Source organism: Pongo abelii, chromosome 13, assembly GCF_028885655.2.
Source record: "Pongo abelii isolate AG06213 chromosome 13, NHGRI_mPonAbe1-v2.0_pri, whole genome shotgun sequence".
Taxonomy (NCBI): domain Eukaryota; kingdom Metazoa; phylum Chordata; class Mammalia; order Primates; family Hominidae; genus Pongo; species Pongo abelii.
In genome coordinates, this window is record NC_071998.2 from 121361757 (window position 1) to 121376836 (window position 15080).

Sequence of the window (15080 nt, forward strand, 5' to 3'; positions counted from 1 at the left end):
CCAGCCTGGCCAACATGGTGAAATCCCATTTCTACTAAAAACACAAAATTAGCCAGGCGTGGTGGCACACGCCTGTAATCCCAGCTACTTGGGAGGCTGAGGCAGGAGAATCGCTTGAACCCAGGAGGTGGAGGTTGCAGTGAGCTGAGATCGTGCCATTGCACTCTAGCCTGGGAGACAAGAGCAAAACTCCATCTAAAAAAACAAACAAACAAACAAACAAACAAAAACTTACATACCCCCAATTACTCTCTAATATAATACACATATTTGGCCTCTTATCATTTTTAAAAAAAGTTTTTTAACTAAACACATTACTAGGCTCAAGCTAGTATGAGTGTACAAGTAAAACAGGAAGCAAATGTTCCTTTATAAACACTAATTCCAGAAGACTTCACACCCACATTCTAAAATCTAATTAGATTAATTTCCCAGGGCATTCATGTATTCTTAGTAGCTTTCAATTTTTAAGTGTCAAAATAAAGCCTTATTTTTAAATGTGGGTGGTGTTGATGAAACAAGTATGAGTAATACTTGCAGGAAACATAATATTAGCTTTAGCTGCTTAGTGGGTGATACTTGAATAGTCCTTCAAAGAAGCACTTTCCATGTCTCACCAATGTAAAGCATGAGTTGTAATGCGTTCACATAGTAAGTATAGACACTTATAAAACTCTTTTACGTGCTTAAAGTACAGTTTTGGCTACCAAAATGAGAATTTACACAAATTTTCAGGATTCTGTCTAATGTACAAAGTGAAGGCAACAAACTGGTATCTAAATATCAACTGCAAAATTTCCAGGCCTCCCATGGTTTGTTTTCTTTTAATATCCACTAAACAGAAAAGACATGTGCAAAGTTTGTTCTCATGGAGAAGTAAGGATGGCAAAACTAAGTTGATTTTGTTTCTCTTCTGAAGCAGTTCTGCCCTACCCACCATGGTTCAGGGAGTATTATCACCCCTGTTGGTCTTGCCATGTTTATCTCAAACAGAAATCTCTGAAGGGTTAAGAAAAAGGAGCAGTAGGCCGGGCACAGTGGCTCACGCCTGTAATCCCAGCACTTTGGGAGGCCAAGGCGGGTGGATCATGAGGTCAGGAGATCGAGACCATCCTGGCTAACAAGGTGAAACCCCATCTCTTCTAAAAATAGAAAAAATTAGCCAGGCACGGTAGCGGGCGCCTGTAGTCCCAGCTACTCGGGAGGCTGAGGCGGGAGAATGGCGTGAACCCGGGAGGCCAAGCTTGCAGTGAGCCGAGATCGCGCCACTGCACTCCAGCCTGGGCAACACAGCGAGACTCCCTCTCAAAAAAAAAAAAAAAAACAAGAAAAAGGAGCAGTAGAGGCCGGGCATGGTGGCTCACACCTGTAATCCCAGCACTTCAGCACTTTGGAAGGCAGAGGCGGGCGGATCACTTGAGGTCAGGAGTTTGAGACCAGCCTGGTCAACATGGTGAAACCCCATCTCTAGTATGAAAAATACCAAAATTGGCGGGGCATGGTGATGAGGGCCTGCAGCTACTCGGGAGGCTGAGGCATGAGAATCACTTGAACCTGGGAGGCAGAGGTTGCAGTGAGCCGAGATCACGCCACTGCACGCCAGCCTGGGTGACTGAGCAAAACTCCGTCTCAAAAAAGAAAAAACAAAAAAGAGCAGTGGAAGAGCCAGGGACGATTGTTAATAGGGTTCTCCAATTTAGCATTCAACGGCAGTAAGAAGAGGTAATAATTCTTCAATACTTGGAACTGTTAATAATTAGTTACTTTAAGATTAAAAAACTAGGTTAAAATTTCGACACACTAAGAAAAAAAAATTCAACACACTATAAAGTGTTCTTATATAAACATATGTACACATATCATGCCTAAGTAGAATGAACAACAGAGAAGGGAAAATTTTTCAAACCCTACTTTAAAGGCAAAAAAGGTACTTAGACTGTGTGTATTTGGGGGGAGAAAGGATATGGAAAATCTCTGTACCTTCTCAATTTTGCTATGAACCGAAACTGCTCTAAAAAATAGAGTCTATTTTCCAAAAAGATACCTAAAATTATATATATTTTTTACAACTGCCAAAGTGCAGAAAGGTGTTATAAGTATCTTCCCATTATTTTTAAAAAGCAAATGTTAAAACAAAAGGAAAAAAAGGGATTTATTCATTTATCCAATAAATATTTATTGAACTCCTACACAGAGTCAGGCATTGTTCCCAGTACAGTTGGTAGACAATCCTCACACGGCTGCCTCTTGAAAGTGCACATCACGATCAGGGTCAATATATTCAACAGTTGAATGTACATTATATGCCCGGCATGGTTCTAAAAATCACAGGTAAAAAAAATTACATACAATCGGCCCAGCGCGGTGGCTCATGCCTGTAATCCCAGCACTTTGGGAGGCCGAGGTGGGCAGATCACGAGGTCAGGAGATCGAGACCATCCTGGCTAACACAGTGAAACCCCGTCTCTACTAAAAATACAAAAAAATTAGCCGGGCGTGGTGGCGGGCGCCTGTAGTCCCAGCTACTCCGGAGGCTGAGGCAGGAGAATAGCGTGAACCCAGGAGGCGGAGCTTGCAGTGAGCCGAGATCGTGCCACCCACTGCACTCCAGCCTGGGCGACAGAGCGAGACAACATCTCAAAAAAAAAAAAAAAAAAAATTACATACAATCAACACAGGTGGCTCTTTTTTTTTTTTTTTGGGACAGAGTCTTGCTCTGTCGCCCAGGGCGGAGTGCAATGGCGCCATCTCGGCTCACTGCAACCTCCGCCTCCCGGGTTCAAGCGATTCTCTGCCTCAGCCTCCCGAGTAGCTGGGATTACCTGCGTGGACCACCACGCCCGGCTAATTTTTGTATTTTTAGTAGAGATGGGGTTTCACCATCTTGGTCAGGCTGGTCTCAAACTCCTGACGTCGTGATCTGCCCGCCTTGGCCTCCCAAAGTGCTGGGATCACAGGCGTGAGCCACTGCGCCCGGCCCATAGGTGGCTTCTTACTATGCTAACCAATATGCATTATTCAGGTTTCTCTGTTCTCTTTCTTGTACATACTTCATTTCTCATTAGCACCAGAGCAAATAAATAAAGATGACAGAGAGGATACTAGGAGGCAGCAAAACCAGGTTCTGTCACTGAATAATTTGTTAGCTGCAAAGAGAATAATTACGAGGAACGTTTAATTTTCCAATGGATTTATTCATACTTCACACTAATGAGCAAGCTAATAAAAAGCTGAACTAACACTTCAGTAACCTGTCACTTCCCTCAGTAAGTAGGCAAGAAAAAAAAACCATTCAAATGTAAGCAACTCTTGCTATGCCATTTCTCCAACAACTAGCCACAACTTCAACAAGTCAGTGAACGTATTTACCTTACTAACACTGCCTTTTTAACAAGTCTTGAGTAAATGTATTTTGGTTAATTTTACATAAAAACATTTTTCTTTTGACTCTGATGTTACAGGCTAGAGGTAAAACCTACTTTCTATGTTTCCACGTAGATATCTTTCAATGTATATAATGTGACTTACAACAGATTCAAGCTGGTGTCTTGCGCACACCATAGTTGTTCAATAAAAATTTTGAAAATTGATTAAAAGGCAATGTTATGAAGAGCTGTAAACTATTTTATTATAACCCAATCACTTCAAAATGGCCATTTAAGCCTGGGCAAGGTAGCTCACACCTGTAATCCCAGCACTTTGGGAGGCCAAGGTGGGCAGTTCACTTGAGGTCAGGAGTTTGAGACTAGCCTGGCCAACATGGTGAAACCCCATCTCTACTAAAAATACAAAAAATTAGCCAGGTGTGGTAACGCACACCTGTAGTCCCAGCTACTCGGGAGGCTAAGGCAAGAGAATCACTAGAACCTGGGAGGTGGAAGTTGCAGTGAGCCGAGATCGTGTGACATTGCACTCCAGCCTGGGCAACAAGAGCAAAGCTTTGTCTCAAAAAAAAAAAAAAAAAAAAGAAAAGAAAGTTTATTTCTATGGAGGGGTTAAAGAAAAAGTAAAGAAGAAAGAGGAAGAGAAAGGTTTTACTCCCTCAACAAAGCAGGATGTGGCTTAGGAGCAGGTCTTCAGTGTAAAATGCACATTAGAAAACTGTAGTTTCTAAAAGCCTGTATTGATTTTATCCTGAAGTCCTAAAATGTATGTAAAATCTGATAGTATCTGTGAAGGTCCCTGAAAGCTGCAACCACCTGTTACAAATAACTCATGGCCACCCAAACCATAGCTCTTTCTCCATCTAGAAGAATAATTCTGCCAAGTTCGGCTTGAGCGCCCCATCATTATCTCATTATACATGTGCATGATTCCAAAGCCACCATTCAAGGAAAACCCTTAATCACTGCCCTCCGCTGGGCTACCCAATGTACCGCACATCACCAAGTCTCTGACCACCGGAGAAACTGGGGTTTACTTTTCATTATTCTAGTTTTTTTTAAATCTCAAAAACTACTAAGCCTTATACATCTTTGCATTTCACCTGAAAACTTAGATTTTGCATTTCTCTTAGTAACACAATCATGTATTTATTCCTTTTCCTATATTAAACTGTAAGCTACTCAAAGGCAAATGCTGGTACTCATAAGAATGTCTTTTTTAACGTCAAGTGTGGTGGCTCACGCCTGCAATCCCAGCACTTTGGGAAGCTGAGGCAGGGGATTACCTGACATCAGGAGTTTGAGACCAGCCTGGCCAACCCCGTCTCTACTAAATACACAAAAAAATTAGCTGGGCATGGTGGCAGGCACCTGTAGTCCCAGCTACTTGGGAGGCTGAGGCAGGAGAATCGTTTGAACCTGGGAGGCAAAGGCTGCAGTGGGCCGAGATCACGCCACTGCATGCCAGCCTGGGCAGGCAACAGAGCAAGACTCCGTCTCAGAAAAAAAAAAAAAAAAAGAATGTCTTTTTAAAAACTCCTCATTGCCATACACTTGCATATATAGAACTGTTAAGTGATTCATTCTTCCTCATAAAATTGTCAAGTGAAAAAATTACAAATAGTTCACATCCTTCTCCTTTAAAACTATTTTCCAATTATTTTTATTGTAGAAAATGTCAAATGTATATACTAGAAAGAATAGTGTAATGAACACTTCTGTACTCAGCATTTGGCTTCAATAATGGCCAACTCTGTCTCACTATCTCCCATCTACTAACAACCCAAATTATTGTGAAGCAAATCTAAGATTTCATATCATTAATATTTGTATATATTCCAGTTCCTATTTATTTTCTTTTTTCTTCTTTTTTTTTTTTTTTTAAGAGAAGGCCTCTCCAGATATTCCCCAGCTGTTCTTGAACTCCTGGGCCCAAAAGATCCTCCTGACTCGGCCTCCCAAGGTGCTGGGAATACGGGCCCGAGCCACTGCCCCCGGCCTCTCTCATTTATTTTCAACCACTCCTAACCCTGCCTTCCTTCCCACTTCTCCACCCTCAAAAAGAAATGTACAGAATAATGCAGGCAATTGCCGCTGTTTTAGTTTTGTTCATAGCCACTGCCTCTCTTTGGAATTATATTCTAACCCATTCACCAACATCACCGAACTGTCCACCAAGGTATTGTGTTCGGTCCCTATTTCACTCAGAAATATATTGTACATTTTCCCTCCATAATTCCATCCACCTGTCTGAACAAGTGAAAAAAAAATTGTGCCACAATTTCTACTGTCTTGATAAAGATTACTTCTGATTTGCTTCCCCACCCCAGATAAGCTAAAGAGAGCTAAAGGGAGTGGAAGGATTAGAAGAGGAAAGAAACTTCAATACGGCACTCAAAGTGGTAGATTTTGCCTAAACTGGTGTGTGCAAATATTTTAAACTATTGTATTTTCAAAATGGATACTTGTAAACATCAGCGGAAATTTTGTCATGAATCCCTTTTAGGCAGAAGATGTTTATAAAATGAATTATCTTAATTTAAGAGAGCTACTGCCCTCAGGATTTTGGTAATAACAACCATAGCTGCTTCTGTACCTAACAAATGGTTATGTAAAAACAATTAAAGCAAAACAAAACAAAACAAAAAACAAAGGAGGATGAGCTCTGTTTCTGTAATTGCTCTAACCTTATTTTATTTTGACATGAGATTTCTTGGCCTCATCTCAGATAGTAACACCACTCTACACTTTCTCCTCCACACCCTTTGCAAATAGAATTCCAAAAGGTAGTGCAGGCACTTCAGAGTTGATCCTGGGAAATGGCTCATCTTGAGGGCATTTCAGTGCAGTAACTGAGATTTCGTCTACTCCTTCCCGGGCCGCCGCACTGCCCATCCCCTGCCCAGTGATTTCCCCAGGAATCCGGGGACGGCAGGAAAAGAGCTCCATCCACAGCCAGCCCCTCGCCTTCCCGGGGACGGCCCTCAGCCCTGAGGGCTGCCCGTTTACCGTGCGCATCCCCCGGCCAAGCATCCCCGCGAGGCGCCCCTCACCGCCAACTTTCCCCACTGGAAACTCTTTTCTCCGAGCAACCGTTAAAGATCATTGACCCCGCGAACGCCTCTTCCTGAAGGAGATCACGTAAGATCTCTCCCCAACTCCCACTTTCCCCTCCAGACCAGACGTCGCAGTGCCCACATCCCACTCAGGATTGAGCTACCCCGAAAGAACAAGTGCGCCCGGAGTCGCCACGGGCCAGAAGTCCTCGCCTCCAGAGCGAAGACCGCACTCTCGCCCCAGCACCCCAAAACCCGACCCCCGGCGCTCGCCCCGGCCGCCCCGCCCCCGGGGAAGTGCTCGATCCGCCAGCGCCTCCGCGAAGCCAGGACAGAACTCGCGGCCAGGGCGCCCAGAGACCCAACGCAGCGCCGCGCAGCCTGGGCCTCCACGCCCCCATGCCCGGTCCCGGCCCTCCCCGGGCATCCGCGGCTCGCCCTGGGGGATTAGGGCTCGGCCCGACACACACTGCCCGCCCCGGGGCGCCGGGGACAGGGAGGCCCGCCCGCGCCGTTCCTCAGGCCGCCGGGGACCCGCACCAACTCCCCTCGCCTCCGAAGGACGAGCCGGCCCGCACCTCCTGCTCGGGCCAAGGCCGACTAGGGGCATTGGGACTCCGCCTCCTCCCCAGGCCGCGAGGACCCCGACCAGCGCGCCCTCGCCTCAGCCCGGCAGCGCGGCCCGCGCCCCCTCCCCAGGCCGCGGGGAAACGCAGCGCGCGCCCGCATCTGCCCGCGGGCCCAGCCCTTCACTCACCCAGAGCTCGGTGCCCCAGCTCATGGTGCAGGGGACGCGAAGGGGCGCTCCGCGCGGCGGGCGCGGCTCTCTGGTCCCCCTCCCCGGCGATCCCTTTGCCCCCCGAGATCCCCGCGACGGCGGAAAGCCCGGAGTCCGCGCGGCCTCCTTCGGCTCGTAGATCCTCGCCCGGGGTCTCCTCGGCGGCTCCTCCTCCCCGCCGCTCCACAGCAAAATGGCCCGAAGAAGCAGCAGCCGCGGCCGCCGCAGCGCCCGCCCGCCCTACGCCCGGAGAGCGGGGGAGGGGCGGGAGGGGAGGGGCGGAGTGCGGGGGCGGGGCCGGTCTGACAGCTCGCGCACGCGCGCCCGCCCCACCCCGGCCCGGCCCCCTCCCCCGGGCTCCCCGGGCTCCCCCGGCCGGGTCCGCGTCGCCCTGGGGTCCGGAAGGACGCGGAGGGAGGTGTGAGGGACGGCGGGACCCGGATCCCTAGGACTTCCCCTGCCAATCTCCTAATGACTTCTTAGTGACCACTGTCTGCTCGCAGTACTAGCGCTTGCCTTGGAACGCGGCAGGCCCTGGGATCACCGATGCTCCGCCGCGGTCTGAGATCGCTCCCCTGCGCGTAGCGCCGCTCTGGATTTAAGGACAATACTTTCCCCTGGCAGCCATGCGCGCCGAGCAGAGTCAGCCCGGGAGGCTCTTTTCCCACCGCCCGAGGGAGGCCCGAGAGTCCCGCAAGGCTGGCGCGGTGGGAGTGGGGCGGTGGTAACTGCGCGCTGTGCGAATAGAGACGTCGAGGCAAGCGCGACGGCCTCGAGTGGCCAGGGAAAGAATCCAGGGGCGTGCACCCAGTGATTTCCAATCTCGGAAACCAGTGATTTCCAACTTGTTCAGCCAAGAAACTCTCAGGCGTGAAATCACGTTACCGCCTAGTGGGTAAAAGCAAAGGCGTGGGGTACACAGATAACTTGTTTGGTTCAAATCCAGCCTCCCGCACGTGCTGGCCGGGCGGAGGCGAACAATTGCTCCACCGCTGGAAGCGCAGAGTGCAGTCCACCAGATGGAGGCAAATAACGCGTCCATCTCACTGCCCGGCGGCGAGGATCAGGGGTGAACCAAGGCCTAAGGTTGGTAAACAGCGCTCATTTTATCAGCAGACGGACTCCCTCTCTATATATCCGAAGGTCTGCACAAATGTCGTTCCTGACAAGCTATGGAAAATGTTTGGAATTCCAACTCCTGAATCACTAGCCCTTTCCCCCACAGCTTGTCTTTCTCCCTCGGTTAATGCTACTACTGGATCCTTTTCTGAGTAACCGTGCGACTCCCAACATGGGCCCCCAATTAAAAAATATTTTACGATGATGCATTTCTCCAATCCCACCCCACTATTTTCAACCTGCTTATCATTCTCCTCCATTGAAAGGTGGAGCTAACCCGGGTCTGGTGGCTCACACCTGTAATCCCAGCACATCAGGAGGCCCAGGCAAGAGGATGGCTGGAGGCCAGGAATTTGAGACCAGCCTGGGCAACATCGCAAGACCCTGTCTCTACAAAAAGAAAAAAAAAAAAGTTAGCTGGGCATGGTGGCATGCACCTGTGGCCCCAGCTACTTGGGAGGCTGAGACAGGAGGATCGCTTGAGCCTAGAAGGCTGAAGTTGCAGTGAGCCATGATGGTGCCATTGCCCTCCAGCTTGAGCAACAGAGCAAGACCCTGTCTCAAAAATATTAACAATGAATTAAAGCCGGGCGTGGTGGCTCACGCCTGTAATCCCAACACTTTGGGAGGCAGAAGTGAGTGGATCATCCGAGGTCAGGAGTTTGAGACCAGCCTGGTCAACATGGAGAAACCCCGTCTCTACTAAAAACACAAAAGTTAGCCGGGCGTGGTGACAGGGCGCCTGTAATCCCAGCTACTCAGGAGGCTGAGGCAAGAGAATCGCTTGAACCCGGGAGGCAGAAGTTGGAGTGAGCCAAGATTGTGCCACTGCACTCCAGCCTGGGTGACAGAGCGAGACTTTGTCTCAAAAAATAAAATAAAATGAATAATAATAATAAATTAAGAGGTGAAGCTACAAAAAACAAAACAAAACAAAACGAAAAACCTCTTGCAGATAAACCTCCAACTCCACTTCCTTTGTTGGGCAGTTACAATAAATTTAAGTTGTCAAAACTGTTTTGGTCTGCCTTTTTTCAGTTACAACCCTCCCTTCCCGCCCACCCCCATTCTTGTGTCTGTATAAATATTTTGCTCTCAGTTACCAGGTCTGAGTTCTCTTTCCTCCAGAGACTGCTAGATATATAACAATGAGAACGGCCAGCTACCTATCTCCTAAGGCAGATTAATAGCCAGAATGAGTTGGAGGGGGAAATTCAAACAATGCTGCACAGTTTAGTCTGCTAAAATTTGGAAATGGTACATGCAATGCAGGTTTATCTAACAAGACATTGCCTCAGTAATCACCTTCCTGCCAGGGCTTGACTTTTTAGTTAAATACAGTGATCTAATCTTGACCAAGTTCTTGGAGACTTCTTAAAAACAGTGACCACTTGTGAAAATACTCTAATCAAGAAGTAAAACAACCTGCTGCTTTAAAGAGGAGGAAGAGGAAGGGACAGCAGAAGAAAAAAAGAGACCACATGAAGATGAAACTTTTTAAGACGAGTAAGCAGGAAATTGTTAGTTATAGGAAGGAACCCATTAAAAGCTGCGGCAGAACTCTATGGATGTGAGTTAATTATACAACACTGCAAATATCTTTAACTTCATTAAGCTTTGGCAGTAACTGGAAAATGCTTGAAAGTGTCAGAATCTTCAAAAAATAAAGGAGAGAGACACCAATGATCATGAAGCCATGAGAACAGGGTTTGGGATAAAATGAAATAAGCCAGCAGAAAAAAGGCTAAAATATAGCACAGCATTTTTTAGGAAGAACTAAATCCATTTCAGTTTCCCTTCAGAGCAGGAGGAAGTGATTCTAAGACAAGGAAGTATCCCCATTAACAAACTACTGTGACCTGACCTACTTAGGAATCAGTTTTCACCAGGGGTACTCTAAATTCTATGTAAATGCTGATATTATCTAGGGGGTTAATCTGGGTTGCATATACTGGTTTCACCTCTCAGTAAAATCTAGGGAACACTGATTTACAAAATTATGATCTTGGTGTGATATTACAAAATATATATTTGGTCTTCAACCTTGTTTCCTGAAGTATAGCTCCTAAAATCCTTAAAAACCCCAAAATGATGTCTTTTTATATACTAACGAGAGGACTGATGGCTGACAGTCCCTAAGTATTAGTACCTCAAGACGGGACTGGTCATCATAAAGACCAAGACAAGATTAGAGGCGTGGGACTTTTATCTGCACCCACACTGTCACTCCAACCTCCGGGGACTGGGGAGAGGCGCTGAAAGTTAAGTTGTTCAGTAATGGTCAATAGCTTAATCAATCATGACTATATAAAATAAAGCCTCTATTAAAACTCCAAAAAACAAAGTTCTGAGAACTTCCAGATAGCTAAACACATAAAAGTCCCTAGAGAGTTGGCTGGACATGGTGGCTCACGCCTGTAATCCCAGCACTTTGGGAGGCAGAGACAGGCAGATCACCTGAGGTCAGGAGTTTGAGACCAGCCTAGCCAACATAGTGAAACCCCCGTCTCTACAAAAAAAAAAAAAAAAAAAAAATTAGCCCAGTGTGGTGGTGGGTGCCTGTAATCCCAGCTGCTTGGGAGACTGAGGCAAGAGAATCGCTTGAATCCAGGAGGCGGAGGGTGCGGTGAGCTGAGATCGCGCCACTGCACTTCAGCCACTGTACTCCGGCAACAGAGTGAGACTCTACCTTAAAAAAAAAAAAAAAAAATTCCTAGAGGGTGGCATGCCCAGAGAGGGCACAGAAGTTCCACTCTCCTTCCCCCGTACTCCATATATCTCTTCATCTATATCCTTTATAATAAACATGTTTCCCTAGGTTCTGTGAGGCACTGTAACAAATTAAACCCAAAAAGGAGGACTTGAGATTTCTGATTTATAAACAGTTGGTCAAAAAGACAGATCACATAACCTAAAACTTAAGATTGACACCTCCTTGGGGTGGGGGGCAGTCTTGAGGACCAAGCCCTCAACCTGTGATATCTGACACTATCTCCAGGTAGATAGTGGCTGAGGCAGGTGAAGTTCGAGGCTGCAGTGGGCCATGATCGCACCATTAGACTATGGCCAGGGTGACAGCAACACCTAGTCTCTAAAAAAAAAAAATTAAAATAAAAATTTAAAAAACACTAAATTAAAGGACACTCAGCTGATGTCCACTACAAAATTAATTACTTGGTTGGTGGTGGGAAGAAATCCCAACACATTTGGTCACAAAAGTCCCCTATGTTAATTATTAAGTAAAAAACAAAACAGCTGGGCGCAGTGGTTCATGCCTGTAATCCCAGCACTTTGGGAGGCCGAGGAAGATGGATCACGAGGTCAGGAGTTCGAGACCAGCCTGGCCGACATAGTGAAACTCTGTCTCTACTAAAAATACAAAAATTAGCTGGGCATGGTGGCGCACGCCTGTAGTCCCAGCTACTCAGGAGGCTATGGCAGGAGAATCGCGTGAACCCGGGAGGTGGAGGTTGTGGTGATCCAAGATCGCACCACTGCACTCCAGCCTGGGCAACAGAGCAAGACTCCATCTCGAAAACAAAAAACCCTGTAAGTTTATGTTCTTTTTTTTCCTACTCTCAGTGGGGGACTCAAACATGTTCCACTGAATAATCTGATCACATGGACAGTATTAGCAATGAAATAAGGTATGCGGTCAAACAGAACAGAGACCCTGTATAGGTGGCTGTGTAGTTAGAGGCAAACAATTGTATTAGGGCGTTTTGGCAATTCTAACCCTGCTTGCAACTAATAAACATCTAATTCAGGGTCTTAGATGGACAGATATTTATATAGCTGTAGATAGATATGAGATTTTAAAGCAGATAGGGTTTTGAAATTGTTAAATTGGGATCCCGGTGTTCCACTACTTATTAGTTGTGTGGCCTTCTGCAAGTTACTTACATTATCTGAGCTTCAGTTTACTCATTGAGAAGACAGGGATCTTGGCCAGACGCAGTGGCTCACGCCTGTAATCCCAGCACTTTAGGAGGCTGAGGCAGGCGGATCGCTTGAGCCCAGGAGTTCAAGACCAGCCTGGGCAACATGGCAAAAACCCGTGTCTACTAAAAATACAAAAAAATTAGGTGTGGTGGTGTGCCTGTAAGCCCAGCTACTCAGGAGGCTGAGGCAGGAGAATCGCTTGAACCCAGGAGGCGGAGGTTGCAGTGAGCCGAGATCGCGCCACTTCACTCCAGCCTGGCGACAGAGCGAGACTCCATCTCAAAAAAAAAAAAAAAAAAAAAAAGACAGGGATCTCATAGGTTGTCATTAGTCTGAAATGAAGGAACTGGGGTTGAGTACAATCTTTGGTGTTAGCCAGATTTGGATAGTTCTGTCCAGACAGCTATAGAGAGCTTTGGCTGAATTACTTTCCTTCTCTAAGCCTCAGTTTCCTTTTTTCTTTTTCTTTTTTTTTTTTGAGACGGAGTCTCGCTCTGTCGCAGTGCAGTGGCGCAATCTCGGCTCACTGCAAGCTCCGTCTCCTGGGTTCACACCATTCTCCTGCCTCAGCCTCCCAAGTAGCTGGGACCACAGGTGCCCGCCATCACGCCCGGCTAATTTTTTGTACATTTAGTAGAGACAGGGTTTCACCATGTTAGCCAGGATGGTCTCCATCTCCTGACCTCGTGATCCACCCGCCTCGGCCTCCCAAAGTGCTGGGATTACAGGCGTGAGCCACCGCCCCCGGCTCAGTTTCCTCTTTTTTTTTTGAGATGGAGTCTCGCTCTGTCGCCCAGGCCGGAGTGCAGTGGTGTGATCTCTGCTCACTGCAAGCTCCGCCTCCTGGGTTCACGCCATTCTCCTCCTCAGCCTCCCAAGTAGCTGGGACTACAGGCGCCCGCCAACATGCCTGGCTAATATTTTGTATTTTTAGTAGAGACGGGGTTTCACAGTGTTAGCCAGGATGGTCTCATCTCCTGACCTCGTGATCCGCCCGCCTTGGCCTCCCAAAGTGCTGGGATTACAGGCATGAGCCACCACTCCCGGCCACTTTCGTCTTCTTTAAAATGGAAATATGGCCATGCACAGTGGCTCACGCCTGTAATCCCAACACTTTGGGAGGCCAAGGCAGGCAGATGGCTTGAGACCAGGCATTCAAGACCAGTTTGAGCAACATGGAAAAACCTCGTGTCCATAAAAAATAAAAAAATTTGCCAAGCATAGTGGTGCACAACTGTAATTCCAGCTACCCGGGAGGCTGAGGTGGGACGATTGCTTGAGCCTGGTAAATTGAGGCTGCAGTGAGCCTTGATCATGCCACTGCACTCCTGAGAGCAAGACCCTGTCTCAAAAATCAAACAAATACAATGGAAATAATGCTACTTCAAAGGTTATTGTAAAGGTTGAAAGAAAGGTGGCTTATGCCTATAATCCCAGCACTTTGGGAGGTGAAGGTGGGAAGATTGTTTGAGCCCAGGAGATTTAGACCAGCCTGGGCAACATGGCGAAACCGTCTCCACAAAAAAATACAAAAATTAGCCCGGCATGGTTGTGCTTAGCTACGTGGGGGCTTGAGGCAGTAGGATCGCTTGAGCCTGGGAGTTGGAAGCTGCAGTGAGCCGTGATTGCACCACTGCACTCCAGCCTGGGAAACAAAGTAAGACTCTGTCTCAAAAAAAAAAAAAAAAAAAATTAAAAGAAAGATTATGTATAAAATGTTTAGCACATAATATACACACAAGTATTAGTTCCCTTTCCTTTCCTCCTGTTTTCTGCAGGATTTTTACTTATTGTAGAAAATAAAGCAATCCTTTCAGCATTTTCTTTTTGTGTGTGTGTTTTGTGTTTTAGAGAGGTCTTGCTCTGTTGCCCAGACTGGAGTGCAGTGGCATGACCATAGCTCACTGCAGCCTTGAATTCCTGGGTTCAAACCATTCTCCCCAGTAGCTGGGAATACAGGCCTTTAAACATTTCTGATGCAACAGGACCGCTTGCCTGAACTTACAGTTGATTGGTTGTCTACTGGTGAAGAACTACTTCTAATGAAATTCACAGGATTTTTTCTTCTTCAAAATAACTTGTTTTTAGCTTAAAATTTCCAACTTCTTTTGCATTCAAACTACTTACTAGGGACCCAAGAAAGCAATCAACTGGAAAAAGTGGAGTAGGATAAAACCAGGAACTTCATGGTGAGTGAAATGCTAAAATTGCAATGAATTTTTACAAACAATAATCCAATTCCCCTGTAAAGATGTACATAAAATCAAGAAAAACTGCCTGTCCTGTGGCTGAGCAAGTTATACACTAGAGTCATCAGGTTGAGGAGTAATTTTGAAGTTCCTCTCCAATCCACAGGACTCAAAGTGTGTCAGAGCCTGGCTTTTCCATGATCACTTTCTACAAAAAGATGCACTTGGAGGCATTCCCGACACCCCAAGAAATGCATGAAAACTTTAGCTGCAATCCTGGAAGAAATGGTGTTTCAAGTCAAAGAATGAAAAGTAGCATTTGACTTCTGAATGTATTGCTAGGCCCCAATTTGACCACTAGTTTCCTATACTGTCTTAACAGAGGCTTTTGGTTTGCAATATCAATCAATTCTTTATTTTTTTTTTGACAGGGTCTTGCTCTGTCACCCAAGCTGGATAAAAGTGTCATGGCTTACTCCAGTGTTGACTCCTGGGCTCAAGCAATCCTATCACCTCTCTGCCTCCTGAGTAGCTGGGACTACAGGTGCGTGTCACCATGCCTGCTAATTTTTGTATTTTTGTATCTTTTTTTTTTTTTGAGACAGTCTTGCTC

The 15080-nt window shown here is 46.6% G+C and overlaps 1 protein-coding gene across 22 annotated transcripts in view; it reads right to left on the reverse strand.

The window, feature by feature from the left end:
* Positions 1 to 7480, reverse strand: part of FNBP1 (formin binding protein 1) — a 156482-nt gene extending 149002 nt beyond the window's left edge. For 18 of the 22 annotated variants that reach the window (XM_063714093.1, XM_063714092.1, XM_063714089.1 and 15 more), the window contains exon 1: positions 7197 to 7470. In XM_063714093.1, coding sequence (XP_063570163.1) covers positions 7197 to 7220 — 24 coding nt within the window. In that variant the 5' untranslated portion in view covers positions 7221 to 7470. Of the gene's footprint in view, positions 1 to 7196 lie in introns of all 22 variants that reach the window. The other 4 variants (XM_063714086.1, XM_009244951.4, XM_009244949.4 and 1 more) reach the window with 2 other exon arrangements.
* Positions 7481 to 15080: the final 7600 nt, after the last annotated feature.